General features: G+C 38.6%; 1 protein-coding gene across 1 annotated transcript; it reads left to right on the top strand.

Annotated features, from left to right (window-relative positions):
• The first annotated feature begins 200 nt into the window (after positions 1-200).
• On the top strand, positions 201-23517 carry ric8a (RIC8 guanine nucleotide exchange factor A). The gene is made up of 16 exons (XM_031753521.2): positions 201-303; positions 406-492; positions 1226-1479; positions 7180-7227; positions 10789-11002; positions 12347-12498; positions 12603-12683; positions 13403-13502; positions 14126-14313; positions 15153-15247; positions 15352-15502; positions 15806-15901; positions 15997-16141; positions 17078-17222; positions 18416-18535; positions 20167-23517. The coding sequence occupies exons 3-16, from the start codon at positions 1387-1389 to the stop codon at positions 20306-20308; spliced, it is 1770 nt and encodes a 589-aa protein (XP_031609381.2). The 5' UTR covers positions 201-303; positions 406-492; positions 1226-1386; the 3' UTR covers positions 20309-23517.
• Positions 23518-25209: the final 1692 nt, after the last annotated feature.

Genomic DNA, 25209 nt, shown 5'->3' with positions numbered 1-25209 from the left:
GTATAATTCATCTAATTGATAACTATATTTGGGTAAACTGCGGGTAATATAAAACCTTCACCCCGCACGCACGTTTGCTTTGAATTTTAAATCGAGCACACTAAGTAGCGTACAAGCACGCCCACGTCTCGTTCAAGAAACGCCCAGTTGAGGGCGGTAGTGTAAAGAGCGCAGACCCTCGTTACCTAAAGCGAACGTGTGTTTATCTTATCTTTTAGGTATGTGTTAGTGTAATTTTATTTACATGGCGACAGTTAACGACAACAGTAACCTCAAAAACGCTTTATAATGTCAGTTTAAATGGTATATCAGATAATGACATATGAGCAGCACTTGATAATGTGCTATTATCATGTGTTATTAAATTGAATTATCAGTGAAAAGAAGATTCTGCTCAACTTTCAGTTCACTGGACTAGCTACAGGAGAGAGCACCGAACTTCTCAAGTTGCTTGTTGCTGCCACATTAGTGAGGACTGTGGAACAGCTCAGAGTCAGTTTGATATTGAATTCATTTTTTTCTCACGTTTGCACTGACTTGCTCACTATCGCTCAGTTTACCGGTTGGAAAATCTTGCACACATAGACCGTTTGTCTTTTTAAAGGATGATCGAAACTTTTGGGCTTTCTAAAATGGCATCAGTGATACATCAACTTAAAATAAAATGTATGTGGAATTCATTCTCAGTTGTTTTGTGGCTTCAAAAAGGGTTATATTATTAAAGCACTGCAAATTCCTCAAGAATAATTCATAATAAATATCACTGGTTCAAATTTGATTTTCACTTCTTTCTTTTTCTTCTTTTTACTGAAACCTCACTAACTATGGGGACATCCAACAGCGTCGTTGATGGCTTACTTTATGTTGCAATTAATTGCAACAATTTTGAGCCAGCACACTGAGCTTCGATTTGATGAAAGAATAGTTACTGAAAGATGTTTCAGTCTCACCAACCCGCATTTCTCTAACGTGTGCCGCACTTCACAGTTTCACTTCAAGCTGAAGGCCTCCAATACTGCTTTTAGAAACTCTGATGAACACCACAAGCAGCCCGCAGTCTGAGAGAGGAGCGTTCTTTTACAGTCGTTAGACTATGCATATATAGTGATGTCTAATATTGCTCTTAACGTTTCTTGTGATCCACATCCTCACTTGTTTTTTCCATTTACAAAAATTTAATCACAAATTTTATTTCTCCCGTCTTTTCTTGGGACTCTAAACGCAGCACTTGGCTGGCACAAATCCCCGTTCGCTAATCGCTTCTCATCAGATCTTCGGGATTCAGACGTCATGCTTTCATCCGTCAGAGGTAACGGAGCATAACGTGAATCCGCAGTCCAGGGAACAAACATACAGACATCAGCAGCAGCAGCAGCTAGCTCAGTGATGATGAACATGGATTTAAGTGCCGTTATAGAGGAGATGGAGACGGGCGACCAAGACTCGGCTCTGACGGCTTTACAGAGCTACAACAAGCAGGTAAACACCAGCCCTGCAACATCGGGAGGAATCAGTGCGTTGTAACACAGCTGTTTGAGTTTATGAAATGCTTTCCATTCAGATGATGATCCTGAAATAATTTCCAAATCAGAACTGTTTTCAAAAGTAGAGCCTTTAATATATTAAACGGGGTTTAAAGCTGCATTGTACACCTTATAAATAGCCTATACGATATTGTGTATTGAGCCACCCCTTCTTCTTCTTCATGTTTTGCTTTCACGGAGCCAGATTTCCTCGTAATTTTTAAAGGGATATTAAGCAACAAAGTTCTCAAGGAGTTCTCGGGGTCTTTCAAAGTTCTTCTTTGGACATTCGCTGCTTTTCACTCATTTTCAGCCCAGTCCTTGTACCTGACAGATTTTTGACCTGACAGCAATGTGTTTTTGATGGTTAAGCAACTGAGCACTGACCTATGAGTCATTCAAGCTTAAAAAACATCTAACTAAAGGGATGAACCAGTACTGTGTCTGGAATTAAAGAGAACTTATAGATCCAAATATAAATTGTGTCGCTGGGAACTTTGTTACAAATAACACATTCCCGTTTCTTTAGCTGATTCTATAAACATGACACATACCTGAGAGATGCATCTGACCCTTGATCCATCTACTGTTCACCAAAGAAATGGTCTCAGTGGAAAGGTGGCTGTCAACAACGCATTCTTACACCAAACTACACAAAAACTGGTGTGAAAATCAGTAGCAACAGGTCTTATTGAGTGATGAATCCAAAGTAGATATCTTTGGTTCCAATCATTGCCAGTGTGTATGGAGGATGTCAGGGCTGCAACAAGGGTACAGTGAGTGTCTATAGTCACTGGTAAAATATGGAGGAGGCATGTCATGATTTGGGGCTCATTTCAGCCAGTGGTGCTGGAGATCTTGTCAAAATTCATGTAATTATGAATGCAAAAAATCCACAGTCCAATACCATCTGGAAAGTGTGCGATAGTGGCTTAATTTTTCACTTTTTCAATGATAAAGCGAATATGCTGACAATGCAGTAAAGGCATACCTGGATAGAAGACACACTGAAATGCCGTCACAAATTTCACTGGATGTGGATTCGCCTCCCAGGAGCCTGGACCTCAACATTATCCAAGTATTGTTGGATCTGCTGTTGGTGCTGGGAAATTGGTAGAACCACCCATATCATAAATTACCTAAATGACTTAATAAATAATAAATGAATATTAGATAGGATAAAACATGCTTTATTTATCCCAAAGTTGAGACATTCATTGCACCAAAATAATAATTTTAATAATAATAATGATGTGGCATAAGTTGACAGTAAGTGTAATTTATTAACTGCCTATTAATTCCCTCGTTACCCTTTGAACTTCTGTGGTAGTTTAGTTCCAAGTATTATTATGTGATCACCAACATGCAAAGAGTTGAGCCTGACACAGTCTGAATTGCAGGCAAGTCAGTTTCATAATGTGGTAGAAAATCAGAAAGAAATGTAGAAAGAAAAGAGAGAAATATTTGTTTTTGAAAATAATTATTTTTAATTAATGCGAGCCACTGATTGTAAAAATAGAAATGGGAAACGCAAGTTAGTTTTGTCACAAATATCTACATCCATTGCATCCATTTTCTGCCACTAATCCAGGTTTGTGTCACTAGGCCAGAAAAAAAAGCCCAGACGTCCCTCTCCTCAGCCAGCCACAGTTTATCCAGAGGGACACCAAAGCCTTCCTTAGCCAGTCAAGACATAATCTCCCCAACATTTCCAGGGCCTTTGTTCTGAGATTAAATCCTCATTTTCTTGCAGAATCTGACATATATATATCTCGTAACTCAGGCCATCTAGAGAGGTTTCTTTATTTCACTGTGCTCTTTCAGTTTTTATAACATGTGTGATTTCCTTGTAACTCTGATACACCTTGGGAAGGAGTCAGTGTCAGGACACTGAAGAGTAATGGGAAAGAGCGCTGTGGGAGTTTTTAAATTAATGTAATTAATGGATTCATCGCTTAGATACAGAGAAAAAAAAGAGGACAGAGAAGCAGAAGCAGTTTCTCGAAGATAATGAGCTCACGTTTAAGATCAGTGCTGAGGTACATCCAGTAAAATGTCAAAGATTTCAGCTGCAATGTTTAGTGATATTACAGATATTTTATTTCTATTTTAAATTCAAGCTTATCATAACACATTATACTACTTCCCTTAAACCATAAGCTTACTCTAAGACTGATGATATTTAATCATATTTTTTCTATAAATCTCAGGATTATCATTACTTTTTAGATTATTTATTTTAGGTAACTACTTTGTGCTCTACGTACATTATTAAGTTAGAGTTCTGCTAATGTTAGTTTCTAAGATATAGTGTTTTGTTAGCTTCTAATTGTATGGAAACACTAAAAGAGTACAACAAGCTAAAGGACCTAAAGTACATACAGTCATAGCTCAGTGTGTACTGTTCAGTGTAATTAATTTATAACATAGCTTTTCCAAACATCCTAGTTTCTATTTGGCATGCTTACATTTCTTTACTTTGCACACTGATCAATCCCAGCCCATTCTTCTTTGCCAAATCTGTCAGGCTCTCCAGATTTGGTCTGTTGGCATGATCTTTGGTCTTCAGGTCACCCCACTGATTTTTCAATGGGATTGGACTGAACAGGTGGACTGATTCATATATAGGGCTTTTTTTTTATTCTCCCAGAGCACTCAGTGCTTTATACAACATTCCTTATTCACCCATTCACACCTATCAGTAGATGACCCACTCTACCTCCTGAGCTACAGCCACTCTGATTTACCACTGAGGGCTTGAATTCCTGAGTCAGTGCTCACTTTGGTCTTCTGGAGATTGTTCTTCACCAAGAGTGATGCATGTTTGGGGTTGTTGTCATGCTGGAAGATAAAGTAATGACCCAGAACCAGTTGAATGCTTCTTTCAAAATCTTCAAATATCCTTCTTTCTTCATGATTCCTTTTTCCTTCATAACATTCCCAGGTCCAGACGAACGGATGCATCCCCAAAGAATGATACTTCCACCACTGTGTGTTCTTTGGGTTGTACACCTCACCCTTCTTTCTCCAAACATAAGCAGCATCTTTATGGCCAAAGAGCTCTACTTTAGTCTCATCTGACCAAAAGGCACACCTTCAGTCTGCATAATCTTTCTCCAGGTTGTACTTAGCATACATCAGTCTGGTTTGAAGGTGACACTTCTGCAGAAGTGGAGTTTTTCTTATTTTGCAGTATCACAGTCCGTTCCTGTGATAATAATAATAATGGATTGCATTTATATAGCGCTTTTTGGGACCCTTCAAAGCGCTTTACAATACCACTATTCATTCACTCTCACATTCATACACTGGTGAAGGCAAGCTACAGTTGTAGCCACAGCTGCCCTGCGGCAGACTGACAGAGGCGAGGCTGCCATATCGCGCCATCGGCCCCTCTGGCCATCACCAGTAGGCGGTAGGTGAATTGTCTTGCCCAAGGACACAACGACCGAGACTGTCCGAGCCGGGGCTCGAACCGGCAACCTTCCGATTACAAGACGAACACCCAACTCTTGAGCCACGATCGCCCGATGATGGTCTGGTGATTGTCTTCTTTGAGACTACAATTCATGATTTTGGTCAATCACTCACCAGTGCTTTGAAAGTTGTTCTGTGGTTTTTAAAAACATCTCTCACTAGTTTTGTTTCCAGAGTCTTTACACTGTAATAACTTTATATACCTATCTCCTGCTGATTTAGTGTCAACAAGTATACACTAATTTCTTTTGTTTTTGGCACAATGGTTGCGACAGTTCAAACCCTTGCTGAAGTTTTTAGATAACCCTCAGTTTTAACTTGATTTTAAAAATTTTGAGCATTACAAAGTTAAAGCACATCATTGCACAGCAGTGGTTTCTGCTTTGGCTCAATAAAATCTGTTTCATCTATCTATCTATCTATCTATCTATCTATCTATCTATCTATCTATCTATCTATCTATCTATCTATCTATCTATCTATCATCTATCTATCTATCTATCTATCTATCTATCTATCTATCTATCCATCTATCTATCTATCTATCTATCTATCTATCTATCTATCTATATATATATGTATGCACACTTCAGTGGCTTCCGGCTTGATGTCAGCTCTCCTGAGCCGGCTGAAGGTAACCACACTGTCACAAACAGTGACAGAGTATAGTGTTACTACCATGTAACTGTAACTGAGCTTGGTGTCTATCCAGGTCAGTTAATGTTAGAAATGATAGTTGAAACTACATGTTATATGTATATGAAGTCTGCAGTCTCATGAGTTTTGTTACATTCTGCAAACCCCAGGTGCACCATGCTTCATGCTTCCTCAGCACGGAGACTGTGTAGGAGTTAATCTCAAAGGCAATAGGATTACATTTTCTGATACACAAATAGAGTTAGCTACAGGCCAGTTAAATCCTACTTCACCAAAGAGCTCATACAGATCAGAAGCTTAGTGGTTGTTACAGGACACTGCCATATTCTGTGTTGTAGACTGGAGTTAGTCTGCTCTAGTTTATCCAGCCTTCTGGGAATTATGGGAATTTGCATTAACATAAATATTAGTAGGGGCACATTAATGAAATAATGGGTATAACTTGTGTTTATTTTCCTTAAGTCAGATCTCGATATTCGAATTAAGTGAAAGATGTGGATTAATTTTTAGTAAATGGTCAGACAACTTCAGCATGTGTGATGGACATGTTTGTTTTGATGTCAGTATCAAAAGACAGCTACAATGAGGCTCAGCTTATCTGTTACTGAGGTTATTTATATATAAACTAACAACATCTGACAGGAAGCTGCTCGCATTCACATTTGTAATCTGTGATAATTGTGTGAATCCAGACAACAAATCAATATAAAGGACCTTTGTAACTTTGTAACAAAGAAGCTTCTTTGATGAGAGGTGTCTTTTCAAACTGAAGTCATTCTGCCTATTTTTTCAAGCACTTAAGACTACCATGACCTGGATGACTGAGGAGCTACACAGAAATATGACACACTGGAGAGATGTCTTTTGGAAGGCTAATGCATGCATTAATGTTCTGGATGCATTGATGGATGGACGATAACATGCTGTACTTGTAATCTGGAGCCTATCTTCAATTAAAATATCTAAGACAAAATATGATTACTAACTTTAGAAAACTCTCATACAGAAAACAGTGTTCATTAAGATTCAGATAATGAAATGACCCAGAGGTTAAGTCAGAGATCCTTTATAATACACTGGGGACCGGCTTTCTCAGGTGTGCTGAAATTGGGTCAGCTCCGCCTACTAGATACCTGAAAGAAACAGGCAACAAGAAAACAAGGCCAGCCCACTGGCTGTCACATATTTCACATGATGTGATGTGGATAGTCCATTTTTACTTCTTTGTTTTTCTCCCTCTTTTGTATTATGTTTATTCAGTTCATTTCTGTTGATATATTGCCAGTTCAAAACAAAAGTTAACTCAAGTCACTTTACATTGTAAGATCAAGACTAAACAATATTAGAAGACCCTACAACACATGTCTTCTTAGTTGTAGTTGAGAGATGTACATAGGAGAATGGATGGCTCGATTACTGCAAACACAAGCTACTTATTGGTACAAATAAAGTAACATAAACCTGTCTGCTTCTTCTATCCACTGACTCTCTGTTTTGTACTTCGTACTTCTCTTTTCTTCAGATGAACCAGTGCTTTACATTCAACAGGGATGAGCAGAAGGACAGAGAGGTATTTATAACATTTCCTGTTTATACACATAGGACAAATAATTAAATGATCCCCTGCTGAATTGGTAAGTTTGTTCACATCCAAAGAAATGAGTAGTCTCTAATTTTATGGTCGTTTAATTTTAATGGAAAGGGACAGATATTAACCAAAAACAGCACAGTGTTATTTTATATCCTTAGCCAATTTGCAATTTTTTCAGACGAAACTGAATTACACAGAAGAGCAAAGTTCAGAACATAAAAAAAAATGTAAACAGACTGAAAAGGACAAGCTGAAGTATTTCGATGCAGATGTCACCAGTAAAGGACGACATTTGAAATGTCACCCTTACCGACATCATTTATGCTTTCCTTTGTATACCCGCCTGTTTTAGGAAGGAAAGTTACAAAAGGTATGAATAACCAATGAACACCATGTTGTGCTTTTCCATTAGAAACCTGGAGCCCACAGTTTATCTTCAACTTGTGACTCTTTCTGGATGGGGTCCTGTTAAGAATTCATTATAGGATATAAATAATTCATGAGATGAAAATGACAGTGGGAGTGATTTATCTCTCCGGGATTGCCATATGCTTGTAAGGATCTGTGTGTTTAACCAGAGGAAAAGTAATGATCTGCTCTTAAATGGCAGTGATTGGCCAGCTGTGAATAGATTACATCCCAGAATTGTGAAGTTGATAGGGTCGCTCTTGTTATGTCAGTTGAAGGTTCATAAACACTGACCTAACAAAATGCTGTCAGATTTGGACAGTATTCACTGCTCTTTGATTTCTCAGGGTAACAGTGACTGAAGTCATTGTGTTTCATCTATGGTCTGTACACACTCTTTGCTGGTGTCGGGGAGGCTGAGGGAGCTGGAGCTTGTTTCAGTGTTCAAAAGACAGGGAGAGCTGGAGGTTCAGTCAAAGGGGCTTTATAATGCAAGGGGACTGGCCTTCTCAGGTGTGCTGCATCTATAATTGGGTCAGCTCCACCTACCAGGCAACAAGACACCAAGAAAACAAGGCGAGCCCACTGGCTGTCACAGGTACATTACTGAGGGGGCATACGCTTTGTGTCCAAACTAGTGTGAGCTGCATGTACGATGTAATAAATTTTTGCAGAATTATTTGCCAGACAAGATATTTTGAACTAAAGCTAAAATGTAATTTTCTGTAGATTGTTTGCCAGAGTTACAAAGAAACATATTCTTGTTTGTTTGCTGCTGTTCACAGGAACAATACATCAGTGCATCCACCATATTGTTTCAGGAGACTCAGAGCTCCTAATGCGTACATGTATATACACAGGTCTATACACAATTTTAAAAAACTTTTAATATTAAATGTGGTTTAGTTGTTACAAGTTCTTCAGCTGTTCTTCGGCTGGATCCATGATACCTTATATCACGATATATGGTAAGCAACTTGTTGTAAAACCCTTAAAAAATTAGTAAAATGTCAAAACAAACCCTGATGGTATTACTCCATCATTTAAGCCAGTTTACCTTCCTGTCAAATGAGAGCTGCAGACTCGTCACAGACTGTTAGTGTTACTTTCCATCTCTGACTCAACTACTTAACACAATAACACCTACAACACATACAGAAATGAATACAAACAGAATCCAAGTGCAAGGCTTACAGTCTGTTGGATATTATAGCATAGCAGTCCTTTTTAATTTAAGGTACAAACATGCCGGATTCATTTTTCAACCCTGAAGGCTGCTGTTTCCTCAGCTCACACACGTCTGGTGAAAATTTGTTGGAAATGTCTCACACGTACTGAACTATTTATAACAGAATTCTTGGGAATGGGGATTTTTTTCTGTCTGGCAATTAATATTAAGGTTATTGGCACTAGTGCTCAACAGGGGATGAATCACATGGCCTTTTCCCTGCAGTAAGCTCAGGATAAACAGAATAGGAAATTGAAAACCAGCTCTTATAGGTTGATTCTGCTGTAAAATGAATAGTTAAATGTTTACCTGTTCTAACATTTTCTTAACGTTATATTGGAATACTTGAATAAGTGATCCAGGATAAACTGTGGGTTTTTGTCAGTAGATGTAAACACACTTAATCAGTTCAAAGGTTTAAAGAAAACTATAAATAGGTGTGAGATCACAATGGCAATAGTTTAATGGAATCCAATGGGAATTATGAAATGAAGAGATTTGATTTATTCATTTGCTTGAACACTAATCATGCTGGCATATTAGCTTTGATTCTAAGAAGATATTCTGATGATACATAATACAAGAACAAAAACTACTGAGAAAGAAGAAGTTCTGAAGATTAGAAAAAAGAAATCTGGTTTATCATTAAGTATATTGTTGCAAATTCATTCATGGCCTAAACCTTATACAGTTTATTCAATATTGATGAAAGTCAATCTTTGAACTGATTAAGGTGAATAGCTGGGAAGATAGAACAGAACATTTATTGATTAGTTTTATTGTGATGTTGTATCCAGTACACCTGTAATTCATTCACAAAGCAGTAAATACCTAAAAATGTAGTTAAACAAACCAATATTTCTGCATTTAGCAGCTTTATCATTTAAAAAAGCATCTGAAAATGTTTTTAAACAGTATGATTTAGATTCTGTTTGAGAAAATACTTATGTGTCTGGTTTTGGAAACCAACACTTTGTTTTCCAAAGTGTTTTCCTCTCTGAAAAATAGAAGAACAGCTGTATTCCTATAAAAGGAAGCATTTAATCCAGTAGGAGACAGTCCTAAACTGGAACTGTGGTTGATTGTTAAGGTGAAAAAGAAAGGTGTGTTTGTTCAGTGCTAAGGGTTTAGGTTTATTTAAAGTGAAGCTAAAGTTCTATTGCATGGTTTCTTTATCCAATAATAGCATGCACCTACTTGAAGGTGTACTAAGCTGTCCTGCTTGTAGGTGTGCATGACAGCTTAGGAAACCTTTCAGCAACCTTTTTAGCTCCTTGCATTTGGTCACAACAGTGTAGGGCTTTTTATAAAGGAATCACCTTGACATTAGACCATTATCATTAGCGCTGCAAATACTTTGTCACTATCAGTAAGACTGCTGTTTAGTATATAGTGTTTTTCATGTTTCAGTTTTCAATGTACAGTTTCATCTGTTGTGTTACCTATCCTCAGTAAGAAACAGCAATCACTTGTTCACCAATTTAGAATACACTGGCTGTAGGGCGAACTCACTGATCTGTTATTTTCTGTAACACGTTTCACTTTGTTGGCAGTCTTAAGACGGTCATAATTTCATTACAATTAGTCAGAAAATGATCTTAAAAACAGAAGTGTAATACTGCAAATGGATCAAAAATCTGTTCTAACATTGCCTGACTTGAAGTCTGTGATGGACATTCATTCAGACTGAGGTCAGAAGCTGCAGATGTAGCTGTCAGATTTGGTGTTTCATTTTTAAACAGTTTAAAATGTAAATCTGCCTAATTAAATGTATGTATGTGTCTACTTGCACAAGAAAGGAAGGTGTATCTGTTGACTAAAATCAATGGTCTACAGTCTAACACAATTTCTGTTCTATTGTTACTGTTTCTCCACGAATATATATATGTATATGTGCAACGCAGCATCTGGGGGAGTTAGTGCTCGGTTTCCTGAACCGGGAGTTGCAGCCTTCCTGTCTGCTGGCCTGTCTGGAAACGGTTCGAATCCTGTCCAGAGATAAAAATTGCCTGGATCCATTCACCAACCAATTCGCCATGTCCACTCTTGCCCGCTATGCCAGCATTGCTGTGGACAGTGCTACCACACCTGCCCACAGCCAGTCAGTGGATGGCCAAGGTAATTAATATTGCTAGGTTTCAATAATTTTTTTTGCATCATCTTTCCAGGTTTATTTTAGGTTTTGAAAATTCAAAGATGTAATTTCAAATATATTGTTATGAAGACTTGTTTTGATTTTGAAGATCTAACAGTTAAATTCCATTTTCACTCTCAGTTTCCTCAATTCAGAAACATAGACTTTACTTAGGAGACCTACGTAGGCATAATAACTACTCTTCCTGAATTAGCTTTTTGTGACAGTTTTGTCAAGGCTCTCATCCTTGTTGCTTGCATATTCTACCACCCTTTTTGCCATCAACTTTCCATGAATATGCTTCAATACAGCTCTTTGTGAACAGACAGACCCTCTGTAGCTTAGGGGCCTCAGTCACACAAGAGGACAAATAGATTGGCACCTCTGTGCAACCACGAAAAACTGATGGTTAATGAGTGAATTTTTTTGTGATTGCACAGGTTACCTGGTGGGAGGCAGTGTGTCTCAGTTTGACTCAGACCGACTGCAATCATTCTCAGACAGACTAGCAAAGGTCTGCAAGTAATCTCCATCTAATTAGATAAAGCAGACAAATTGTCAACAGGTTGCAATCAGTCAGAGTCAGTCTGCACTCATGAGCAACATGTCTGCTCTATCATTATTTTCTCCAAGTGAGTATACAATGTAGAGCTAAGCCCCACATTGAGCAGAGCAGGTTCAGCTCTCAGGCACTCACAATCAAATGCAACAGTAGAGTTTAACATGGCAGAATTAGATCCCCCATCCATGTAGCCTTAGTTGGTGAGCTGTACCACTTCCAGTTTGTAATGTGAAAGAATCTAAAAACTCAACAGCACAAAATACTTTCAGTTTAAGGACAGAAATAATAGTTATTAATAGTTAGTTAGCTAGTTGTTTAGTACATTTGTAAGAAAACAGCGTGCAGAATGTGCAGAGTGTTGATGAGGAGGACCCAAATGCAGACACTAAGAGGCAGGATAACAAAAAGTTAGGTGTTTATTAGGCCATTTATACTGTTTAACTAGTAATTTACTCGACTATTATTCTAAACTGAATGTCTGATTTTCATGAGCTATCCCAGCCCATGAAAATCAGAGGTCATGGAACCTAACCCAGCTGGCACAGCGCAAGCTTTTTGAATTAAATAATAATAAAACCAAACTTTTTCGTCATATTTACATTTTTTGAGATGCATTATGTACAAAAGAAATCCAGTTCTTTGTCCCCTAAACATTGTATACTTTATAATCTTTCTCCTCCGTCAATAAACATCATGGGTTAGCTGAAGGGAGTTCATGTTGATGGCAGACCAAGCTAAACAAAATTGCAAATCTTTCTTTTCTTAGAAGAGGATGTGGGAGGAGACGAGGAAGAGACGGGACTATGTAGTAAAGTGTTGAAGGAATCTTCCCCTCCTTCAGAAAATCCTGACCAGGAAGTGATTGTTGAGGCGCTCAAGTCCATCTGCAACATCCTGCTACACAATGAGACAGGACAGGTCAGTCTGCTGTGCCTTGCATTCCTCAGATTAACACATTTTATTTGGTTGGTGATAATCTATAAACTCTGACTGATGGATTTCTGTCATTGGGTTGATGTCAGATGGTAGCAGCAGATCTGCAGCTGATTAAAGGTGTGGCAGAGAGATTGAAACAGTGTCATGATCCTACTTGGAACTATGAGGTATGGCCATTACTCAGACAGATAGCTGTTTAATGTGAGAGTTTCCAAATGTAGAATTATATGTTGTGTTCACTGTAGTGTCAAACAAAAATGGCAGCACTGGGAATCAAAGAAAAAACACAGCACAGAGGGTGGGACGTGACAAAGGACAAGAGAAGACAGACGATTTTTACACAAGTTAATGAGATTAGGAGAAAACATGTGGGAAGCACGGCAGGAACAAATCAGGTACAGCGACACGAGGGATGTCAAACCCAACAGCAGACACATGACACAAGAGACTATCAGAATAAACAGGAAGTAGCTAACAAGGGCCAAGTTACACCAACACAGACTTAATGGGAAATACAGGGAAAGCAGAGGTAACCTGAAGCTCCAGGAATCAAAACAAACAATCAGTACAAAACCTGGAATACAAAAGCACAATAAGTAAAACGAAGCAAATTGAGGAAAGACACAGAGACGCTCTGATGCAGAGACTTAAAACATCAAGACCAAACCGGAATAATCATGATAAGTCAAAATTTAGTCTCCAAACACAATCTCTGGGTCAGAGACCAAGCACTATGACAACTGTAATGTAAATGTTTCTTTATAGCGTTTTAAAGGGAGTACTATAGCTGCCAGATGTAGTTTTTGAAGGGTATTTGTTACTGAATATTCGCTAGAATGCAACATATGCATTCTAGCTGATTTCAAAATAAGGGTTCTCTTCCCAGGTACATTTCTTTGACTTGCGCCTCACCTTCCTGCTGACTGCCCTAAGAGTGGATGTCAGGGCACAGCTGGCTCAGGAGCTTCATGGTGTCAGCCTTCTAGGTGATTTGTTAGCTTTTCCAAGGATGCTGTGTGATTGGTTTAGCTTTGTTTGTTTCTTTGTTGTATGGATGAATATGGAAAAAAATATGAGAGGTGGACCTTAGCCCAAAAGATGGAGTCAGATCTGAAGCTGACTAAAGTTCAACAACCCATTCATTTTATTTTCACATTATTTTAAAAAAAAGTAAAAAAAAAATAAAATAAAATAAACAGACATAATCAGAAAAGCGTCCAGATGAAGTAAATTTTGTAAAGACATGGTACAATTAAGCAAACTTAACCTCCTAGGACCTGCCGTCCACATATATGGACATCACATTTTTGGTTATTTTGACCAAAATACTCAATTTTGCTCTACATGGGCCTGATATCCACTTAAGAGGACATTATATTGCTACTGTTCTATCAAAATTTTAAATGAATATCCTCATTTGTGGCTCTCATTTTTCTTAAAAACAAAAATAAGGTAAAAAAAAGAATCTGGAAATTCTTTGTTTTTACATTCATCGGGCCCCAATATGTCCAAATATCAAAGAGAAATTAAAAATGCATGTCGTGGAAGAGTTCGGGTCTTAGGAGGTTAAAGAACTTGTTGATAACTTGTGTCTTGTCTGTAATTCAAGGAAACCACTTGGAAGCCACACTGGGTCTGTGCTGCTCAGGGACCCTGGAGACAGCAAGAGCAGGTTTTGAAGGCATCCCGACCGAAGAGCTGCCCCCACTGAGCCGGCAGCAGACAGAACTAGCTATGGAGATACTGAAAATACTATTCAACATCACGTTTGACATAAACAGACGCAAAGTTGATGAGGTAACGAAGCAAATTAGATTAATTAGGAGAGATTCACAAGATTTGAACATTTTGTTGTAAATTCAAAGAAATGTAAGTAACAAAAAAAATCCTTATTTACTGGGTTGAGGATGTGACTGCCTCCAGAACCCTCACCGTCCATGTGAACCATAAACCCTGGTTCTCTGCGGAGCTGCATACCCTGGAGAAAATCAGGCACATTGCCTTTAGTTCAAATGACGGAGAGGGTTCATGGACTTGAGAAGTACACACCGCATGTAGCAAGGAATTTACATCATCTCTGACTACAAGCCAGTACAACATGCCTGCAGCAGTGATCCCTTCCTACTCGATGGTTTGCATGTTTGGTGGCACACATCAGGAATCAAGGAAAACCACCATCTCCTCAAACAACCAGGTACTCCATCTCTCTGCCACCAAGTACGAGAAATACTCGTTGTCAACCCGAGAAAAGCGGCTGGCCCAGACCATTTCAGTGCATCGTGTAGGAAGGGTGGCTGCTGCAGACCCGTTGTACTGGCTTGTAGTCAGTGATGGCGTAAATTCATTCCTACATGCGACGCGTATCCTTCAAGTCCACGAAGTGGTCATTCATTTTGTCAGCTTATGCACATTTTGCTGCCTTGATGGCCCTGGGTAGATTGGATATATTTATATTCTGTGTATTATAGTTTTTATAGCTTTTGGTGTTGTCTGTCTTCTTGTTTTTGACTTTTTTTTTTAGTTCACATTTTGTGTATTTTAATTCAATATACAGTTTTTTTAATTCAATATAAAGATAAAAGATGAGAGTTCTCTTCATGACTGGTGAATAACTCGTGTCTGATGTATATGTGAAGGAAGAGGCAGCTGTGTACAGACATTTGGGAGCCATACTGAGGCACTGTCTAATGAGCCATGCTGATGGAGAGGAGCGGACTGAAGAGTTTCACAGGTATTACAACAGTCTGATTCTCTGCTCTCTGGTTACTTGATCTATATAGTCATTGCTCACCAATGATGCCACACCCTTCATTCCTTTGTCCTTTCTTTTTTCAGCCATACTGTGAATTTACTAGGTAACCTCCCTCTGCCTTGTTTGGATGTATTACTTTTGCCCAAGGTGCAGCAAGGTTCCATTGAATATATGGGTGTAAACATGGATGCTGTGAACATGCTGCTAAAATTCATGGAGAAAAGACTTGACCGGGTAAGACAAGCCACAACAAGTGTATGCTGTTGGTGGTTCATTATCTTTAATAGGTAATATGAAACAAAAGGTGAGGTGCACTAAAGTATATCTAACATAAATTCACGAAAAAATTGCTTTGTTGTTGTCAAAGGCATGTTTACTACAAACCAGGCTGAGCTTCTCATTTACTGCCCTCAAATCTACATTGTAGATCATTAAATTTGAAAAGTCTCAAACCTGTTGTTTAAAATGTACTCTAACAATCCACGATTTAGCTTCTTTCCTGCAATTGACAAGTTTGCTTGTCGGTCTGTCTCACAGGGTCATAAGCTGAAGGAGACTCTTCTTCCATCACTGAACTTGTTGACTGAGAGTGCCCGTATCCACAGAGAGACCAGGAAGTTCCTCAGGTCAAAAGTCAGTTCTTCATCTTACAGAGATTATCTCTGAACATTTTAGCTATTGTGATTTCTCTTATATGTTTATATGTTTATGTGTGGGTTGTGTTTTAGGTGCTGCCGCCACTACGTGATGTGAAAAACAGGCCAGAGGTGGGCAACACGCTGAGGAATAAAATAGTCCGCCTTATGACCCACATTGACACTGACGTCAAGGACTGTGCTGCTGAATTCCTCTTTGTTCTCTGCAAAGAAAGTGGTGAGAGAGAGTGACACAAACTCACTTTTTGGATGAGAGGGAAGCAATCACTAAGGTACACAGGTGATGTTAAAGTCACTCCACCTTCTCTCGAGAAAAAAATAAGTTCGCATTGAACCTTTAAAACCTCAAATTTCTGAGTACCTCCTCAGGAACTACTCATGAATATTGGAGTGAGTGTATTTGGTCATTTCATCTAAAATTAGTCAAATATGAGAAAAAAATCAGTTAACTTTTTGTTGTGCACTAACTTTAGCAAATCTTTGATGATAAACATGTTCTGTCATGATAGCCAAGAATGCATCAAAAGCAGGTTTTCCCGTGAGCATGTTAAGCTTGTATATTTAATATAAATTAATATAATTGGAAGAGTCAGCGCCCGTCGATGTTTTCACAGAGGATGTTTTCACCCTTAATTATAAACACCTTCATTTAGAAACTGCATTTTGTGTTTCCCTGTCTTATCTTTGTCTACTATTTAAATTTGTTTGATGATCTGAAACATTTAAATGTAACAAACATACAGGAAATCAGGAAGGGGGCGAACACTTTTCACACCGTTGTAAATATATAAAAAGTTTTGTTTCTAAAGACTTAGACATTTTTGGGTGTAAAATTGATTTGGTTGCGGTTTTTAGTAGAAACTAAAGTTCATCCATAAAAATGTCATGTAGCTATTTCCTGTACTTATGAAGTTGTAAGAATTCATAAATGCTGGAAAAATTAAGGTGACTTAAAAAGAGCTGAATTTCAACCTGCTCCGATAGACTTTGAAGGCCAGTTTTTATAGTATGAAGCTTCTCTTCACTGGATATGCTTGGAAAAAAAATACCAGCTTATTTTGAGGTCATCAGTTGTATAAATGGTCCTAATGTAATTGCTCTTTTTATTGTGTTAGAAAGCTGCCATTTTAACAGTAATATGCTCTCTTTCAAGTTTCAAGGTTCATTAAGTACACTGGATACGGTAATGCTGCAGGCCTGCTGGCTGCCAGAGGACTGCTTAGAGGAGGTAAAGACCCTGGAATCTACTCCGAGGATGAGGACTCTGAGACAGAAGAGTACAGAGAGGCCAAAGCCCAGTCAGTACCAACAACTATGTCAGCACCTTATCAAAATTTCTACTTTGCATTTTTAACAACTTAAGGAGGATCATAAGTTGAAGCTGGAAATCGAAGGGGGGGTATTGAATGTTGTCAGCGTGTTTGCATCACGGGGTGTATGCACACACGGAATTCTGGAGTAAGTTGGATGAAGTGGTAGAGAGTGTCCCACGGGAGGGAGGGAGAGAGCGGTGATTAGAGCGGACTTCAATGGACACACAGGTGAAGGGAACAGAATGTAGCTAGGCAACACCAGATTGTGGTCTGTAGTCTGTAGGATGACTATGAAATCAAGAAGAGGAAGTGTGTGAAGAGAGAGGCGAGGATTAAATGATGGAAGCTGAAGAAGGAAGAATATTACATAGTTCAGTGAAGAGTTGAAGCAGGCTCTGGGTGGTAGGGAAGAGTTATCAAATGACTGGGAAAGGACTGCTGAAGTGGTGAGAGAAACTGCCAAGGAGGTATTTGGTGTATCCTCTGGACACAGAAAAGAGGACAATGAGACTTTGTGGTGGAATGAGGTTGGCAAAGAAAAAGCAGGATAGTTAGGGAAGTGACGAAAGTAAACAGGACAAAAGATGAAACATATTTACAACTAAGTGATGACTATGAGTGGTGACTAGTGTTTGATGTGGCTGGGGATGTATAGGGATGTATGTATGTATCATTTATAATATGGTGTTTGGTAAAGGTATAATACAAACAAATGAAGAATAGAATAGGATAGAATAGCTTTTTATTGTTGTTGTACATGTACAACGAAATTGTGGCCGCTCCACATCAACTGTGCATAAAATAAAAATATAAAATAGTAGGACAGCACGAATAAATAACAGACAAGAGGAATATATACAAAACATGAGGAAGGCACACAAGAGAAGACAGGTTGCAAGTGGTTGAAAGTTGTGCAATACTCAGTCAATATTAGTGAAGTAGTAAAGTATGGCCTCTTCAGTAAATATGACCATTGCCAGCCTTCAAATGTTTTTTCTAACAGACATATCTTAGACCGACTGATGATGTTGATGGACACTTTAGCATACTTTAGTTGCAAATATTCGTCATGGTGGAATTTAGAAGACCTCAGCTGAATTCTTTGTACATATTTGTTTGTTTGTTTGTTTGTTATGCACATTTAGCTTTTTTTTTTTTTAAATCTGTTTTCCCTGTAGAATAAACCCAATAACAGGAGTTGTAGAAGAGGAGCAGCCCAATCCCATGGAAGGAATGACAGAAGAGCAAAAGGAATATGAAGCCATGAAATTGGTCAACATGTTTGACAAACTGTCAAGGTCAATAAAAGCACACACAGTCACATAAGTAACCTGCATTGGTCAAGTTGTTGTCTTCACAACAGAAGCCTTTAATGCTATGGTGTAATATGTAAATGTTCAGCTCTGAAATGCCTAAAAAAATACCACGCAAATGTAATATATTTGGTTGAGTTAAAGACTTCCCTGTTTGGGAATATTGTGCTAATCGTATTGTGTAATCATCATCAGTAATTAATACCATCACAGTGACATAAGTGTGAACATGTCACCGATTTTCTAAGTAAATATTTTACTAAAGGTGCTATTTATGTGAAATTTGCACCAGATGTTGGTAACAACCCATCCAGTTTACACATGCAAAGAAAACAAACAATAGATTTTCATCAATTAAGTTATGTGTGATAATGAGAAATGACACACGGAAAAAGTATTAAACACATGAAGAAAAGGAGGTGCAAAAAGGCATGTAAAGTCATGACACCAGCTGAAATCGATCAGTAACTTGAAAGCAATCCTGCCACTTATTCAAATTAGTCCCAACTGATGGCTTATAAAAATGCCTCACTGGTTTATCATGATGGATAAACCAGTGAGCTCTCTCAAGACCTTTGCAACCTTATTGTTGCGAAACATACTTATGACACTGGATACAGAAGAATTTCTAAACTGCTGAAGGTTCCAGTGAGGACTGCTGGGGCCAACATCGGGAAGTGGAAAGAACATCACTTTACCATAAACCGGCCACAGCCAGGTGTTCCCCACAAGATTTGAGACAGAGGCATGAAAACAATTATCAGAAGAGTTGTCCAGGAGCCAAGGAGCACTCGTGGAGAGCTACAGAAAGACCTGGAATCAGCAGGTACAATTGTTTCAGAGAAAACAATAAGTAATGCACTCAACTGCCATGGCCTGTATGCACGCTCACCATGTAAGACTCCACAGCTGAAGAGAAAGCATGTTGAAGCGCAGAAGAACATTTAGACAAACCTGTTTAATGCTGGGAGAAAATTGAACTCTTTGGATGCCATAATACACACCATATCTGGAGGGCATAAAGCACTGCATATCACCCCAAATATACTTCACAACAGTTAGTTTGAAGGTGGGAACAACATTGTGTAGCAATGGCACGCTTCATATAATTGAATCAAGGATAAATGGAAAAATGTACCAAGACATTCTTGATTTAAAAAATAATCTTCCAGGATGATGAAGATGATGAAGGGCAGATGTTTACGCAAGACAAAGATCCCAAACACACAGCCAAGGAAACTCTCAATTTGCTTCAGAGAAAGGGAGAAAAAAGCTGCTAGAATTGCCCAAATCCAGGTGAAGATCTATGGAAGGAAGTTAGTAAGTCAGAGTTTATAGACGGAGCCCACAGAACCTTCAGGATCTAAAGACTGTTTGTGTGTAAGAATGGGCCAAAATCACACCTGAGCAATACAGATGACTAGTTGCTTCATACTTGAAGATATCATCATCATCATCATCAAAGGCTTTTGAACAGATTAAATGCATTTTAGTAAAGTTGTTCAATATTTTTTCCATGTTCATAGCACCTTTAGAAATATATTTACTTATAAAATTGGTGATGTTTTCAATGCTTAGTGTATATATTTATTTCTGTTATAAAACTTCTCCTGCAGAAACCGTTTGATCCAGCCCATGCAGCTCGGTATGGATGGGACAATGACAGAGATGACCACAGAGGATCTCCATAAACTGGCCAACAAGCCATTGCTCCAGTCAGAAGACCCTCCTAATTTAGACAGTGAAGATGAAAACTGAAGGAGGAAACAAATTCCATCCATGACAATCCTAAAAAAATCTGTGTCACTATTTAAGCGATTCATATATCATAAGTATAATTTTGTTGCATTTTACCCATTTTAATTGGAGAGGAAAGAAAATGTTTATTTGTTTAGTAAATGTCAAAAACACAGCTTGGCATAACTGGTACACGAGAAGCCACTTAAATGATCATAAACTTAAATACAGAATTCGGATAATTTTACAAGGATTATTATTTTAATAGGAATAGTTTTTCATCCAAGATATTTATGTTCAGTAATATATAAAAATGTAATTACTAGGTTGTGTTATGAAGCACTTAACTGACAACAAGTGGAAGACAAAATTTCTGAAACACTTTATATCTGGGAAAGATGTCAGGGGACAATGTAGCTAGCCAGCATCCGATGGTAGTTTGTAGTATGGCTTTGGACATGATCAACAGGAAGTGAGTGAAGTCAGGGGAGGAAGTGGTGGAAGCTGAAGAAGGAAGAATGATGTGCAGTGTTCAAGGTTGAGTTGATACAGGTGGTAGGAAGTGCTGCTAGATGACTGGGAAAGCACAGCTGTAGTGGTGAGGGAAACTGGCAGAAGGGTATTTGGAGAGATTAAGTTAGAAAATATATGCAGCAAGTTTGGGTGAATCAGGATAGTGATGGAAATGTAATGAAGAGAATGTGTTCAGGAAGGAGAAGCTCATCAATGAAGAATGAGAGAGAAAGGACAGAAGTCAGCTGGTGAATTAGGAAGTGTAAAGGATTAGTAAGGAGGAAGGAAAGGGCAGCTATGAAGAGGATGAAGCATAGAAAGGCAAATGGTCCAGATAACATACCTGTGGAGGTTTGGAGATGTCTGGGAGAGAGGGCAGTGGACTGTTTAATATGATCCTGGATAGTGGTAGGATGTCTGAGGGATGGACAAGTAGCATACAAGTCCTGATTTACAATAACAAGAGTGATGTGCAGAACTGTAGTAAGTACAGATTGGTAAAGTTGATGCCACCATACCATGGAAATATAGGAAAGAGTTGTTGAAGCTAGGCTGAGAGGAGATGTGGCAGCAAGGACCAGTACAGCTTCATACTACAGATGCAATATTTTATTTATTGAGAGTATTGATGGAGACGTATAGAGCAGGTAAGATGGAGATGCACTGTGTGTTTGTGGATTTGAAGAAAGCATATGATGGGGTGTGAAGAGGCACACAGGAGAGGTAGGAGTCTCTGTGGACTGTGACATTATGACAGAATGGAGAGCAGATGGAAGAGAACCTGGAGAGAAGAATGAAAGTCAGTAGAAGCAAGACAAAGTGTGTGTGTGTGTGTGTGTGTGTGTGTGTGTGTGTGTGTGTGTGTGTGTGTGTGTGTGTGTGTGTCAGAGAGAGAGAGAATGTGAGGAAGACAAGTGATCCTGCAAGGAGCAGAGGTACTAAAGGTAAATTAGTTTAAATAATTGAGATAAACACTCCACAGTGTATGAGAGGTGAAGAAGAGAGTCAAGGCAGGGTGGAGTGAGTGGAAATGAGTGTCAGGGGTGATTTGTGAGAGACACGTGGCAGCAGGAGAGCAAGGTTTACAAGATGGTAGTGAGACCTCCTATGATATAAGACTTGTAGAGGGTGGCACTAAATTAAAAAAATCAAAAAACAAAAAACAGGAAGTGCAGCTGAAGATCTTGAGTTTTTCATTGGCAGTGACCAGGATGGACAAGATCAGAAAAGAATACATCAGAGGGACAGCTCAGGATGAGCTTTTTGGAAACAAAGGAGGCTGAGATGGTGTCAGAGATGTCAACAAGGGGGAGAGTAGATCTATTGGACAAAGGATTGCTGAATATGCTGCTGCCAGGCAGGAGGAAAAGACAGACAGGAGAATCATGGATGTAGTGAAGGAAGACATGCAGAGGGTTGGTGTGACAGAGGAGGATACTAGGTGAGATGGAGGCAACGATGTGGCGACGTCAAAATAGAGGAGCGGAGAAAAAGAAGAAATATGTGGGAAGGATATGAAATGAGGAATGATTGCATTCAAGTTATATGTAGGTTTTGATGTTGTTGTTTTTTAGAGATCAATTTATTTTAGGATACAATTTTTATCTTAGTCGACTCCTAAATATCAAAGAATGATCTTCCTTCCTCTCAAAGATCGTCCTTCTTATTTGCACCAGGACCCATCTGAACACATCACAATCAGTGGACAGTATGAAATATATATAATATATTTCTGAATGTTCATAAGTACAATAACTAACCACATGAAACTTTCGGGGTTGAAAAACGTAGATCTCAGTTATACAGTCATTACAAGTTTGTTTCAATCAATCAACCAAACGTAAAACCTGCAGATGTCAGGCAAAGAAAATATAACCATTGTCCAAATCAGAAATATTACTGTCATGATGATGCATGTTCCCTGTAATAGTTCTGAATGTTAAGAATGAAGATGTCTATTTAGATTTCATAAAGCTGAAATCATTTTTTTTTTTCTGACAAATACTGGGTTCCACATTGTGACTGTTGTTTTCAGGGCACAGGGTAATTTTTTTGAGTAGACCTTTCTTTCAGGACATGCCATACTACCTGCAGTCTCATTCCCATCCACTGCTGACTTTCCCTGAGCTTGGCTCTGCTAGAACCTCTACATGTACTAAGGGTCCCTGATTTGTTGTAATTGATTGGTTGATGTTGTGAGGCCTCCTACAAGTGGAAAGAATTTGATATAAACTCAAAAGTATCACATATTTTCCAGAACCTCCATCCCAGTTAGTGCTACTCATGACAATCAAGAGACCTGTTGCAGAAAATAATTAAATTAAAACTAGTCTCTCTTATTTGAAGTTGAACATTGTAGGAGGATTTTACAGAACGCTCTGGCTCTCTGTGAGGAGACGATGTGTCAGTTCTTTCTTTAGAGCAGAAGAACAGCCATGTATGAAAGTAAAAGAGCAGCTGTTCAATTTTTGATGGTGGACTCAGCTATATTTTTGAAAAAATCTGAATGACTTTTAGATGCCCTTTCTTTTTGATAATGTCCTTCAGATATTTTATTTTTAGACTTGAACTTGAAATGAACTGCAGAAATTATCCTATCAATTAAAGGTGAAATATTCTAATGCAGAGTGTAGTCTGAAACACTAAATGTATACTCCTTTCTATTGTTCTTGTATAGCTGATAATTTTATTGTGGACTGCAAACTACATTAAATGTGTTTAAATGACCAAAAGTTCTCACATCTTCATTCTCTTGTGGTTATTGTGATAATTTCAAGTAAAAAGAGGGAGGAAATAATTTAATTGACCGCTCAAGAAGATGGTGGAAGGGCTGCAAAGAGAGGGTGCAGGTGATGCTGGGTGCCAACCTGGATGTATGTCTTCATGTGTCAGGCTCAAGCATGGAGAGGCTCTGTGCTATACACAGTATAAAACTGTATGATTTCATCCAGGGTTCATCGTAAGTAACAAACAACAAAACCGGTCTTTGTTCACTGTCAAGCAGTGTTCAGATGTTTGTTCAGATGTTTTGTTTCCACGTTTGTATTCTGCTTTTGTTCCAACAGCTACAGATGAGGACAGAATTATTAGTCGCACTATGAACATTTCAAAAGTATTTCACAAGAGCTGTTAAACAGAACAAGGCATTTGTAACACAGCTTTTCCAAAGGTCTTACTATGGATGCTTACACTAGCTTAGAAACAAAACTGCCAGGGTCAAAATTATTAGCCCTCCTGATGCTAATAATTAGTTGTGTATTGTTTTTGCTGGGTAACAGTCTGCAGACATTTGCTGTAGTTCTCAGCAAGTCTCACATATTAACTCCTAGTTTGTTATCTTGTGCTACTCTGAGCAGCTTCTGTACTCCTTCTGTTTTTTTTGTTGCTCAGTTGCTCTTTGCTCTAGATCTCTACTTATCTTTCATCTAAAAGTCAGATAATATTCATATATTTGGTAAATTATTTTATTCAAGCAGCTAAAATGTAATAAAAGTAACAAACTGTGAAGACTGAACACACACTGGTATGTTGTTCATGTTTGAGGAGTGTTTATTGCAATATCACACATGTGACGTTTGTATGGTTCGGCACCTGGTCCGCCAACTTTCTCCAGGACACACTCCCCTCCTCAGGTCTCCAGCTTCACTATATATATGGGAGAAACCTCATTAGATAAATAAACACCACCTATCCCTCTATCCTCCTTGGCACTGCCCCCTTGAGCTCACTGCCCCACTCCTCCCCTGCTGAGCCAGGGACCACACCTCTGCCACACTAATATAAACTGAGAAGAAGAAGGAGAGGTTTAGGTTTGGACATGAGACTCCACTGATGTTGGTTGGTCTGCTCTCATCATGATTCGTGATCTCCAATAACAGTGTTGGGTCAAGTTGACACAGACCTTGATGTATAATATCTACATCAGTTTGAGGTCCAGGGTGAAACTGTAGCTGCACAAGTGCAAGTGGAACACAGGAAGACGACACTGAAGGGGAGATGGTCCAGTTTTAAATCAAGTAAGATTATTGCTGGTAATAGGCAGATTCATTGGAAACCAGAGCCTTTGTGTCAGACTGCCATGACATTTGTAGAGTCCATGTGAATACTAAGCTTATTAGACAGCTGTATTGAGATAACAATTACTGTAAACTGTGAGTCATGTAAACCTTCTTTAGCAGAATTCAAAGTTGGGGACCTGAAAATGAACACATTTGTCATCTTTTTAAATGATTATTTAACAGTTCTTGCAGGAGTGTGGTTGCTCCTTTATTTCCAGACAGTTTTCTCCCATGGGTGAAACCTTAACATTGATCCTATAGTGTAGTTGAATCTCTAAAAACATTGGGACACCATTAAATGTTGGTCAAACATCACTTTCTGAGATTGTGATGCAGCTTTTTGTTCTCTTT

This window comes from Oreochromis aureus, linkage group 7 (genome assembly GCF_013358895.1).
Source record: "Oreochromis aureus strain Israel breed Guangdong linkage group 7, ZZ_aureus, whole genome shotgun sequence".
In the NCBI taxonomy this organism is placed as follows: domain Eukaryota; kingdom Metazoa; phylum Chordata; class Actinopteri; order Cichliformes; family Cichlidae; genus Oreochromis; species Oreochromis aureus.
This window is presented reverse-complemented; position numbering and strand designations above follow the sequence as displayed.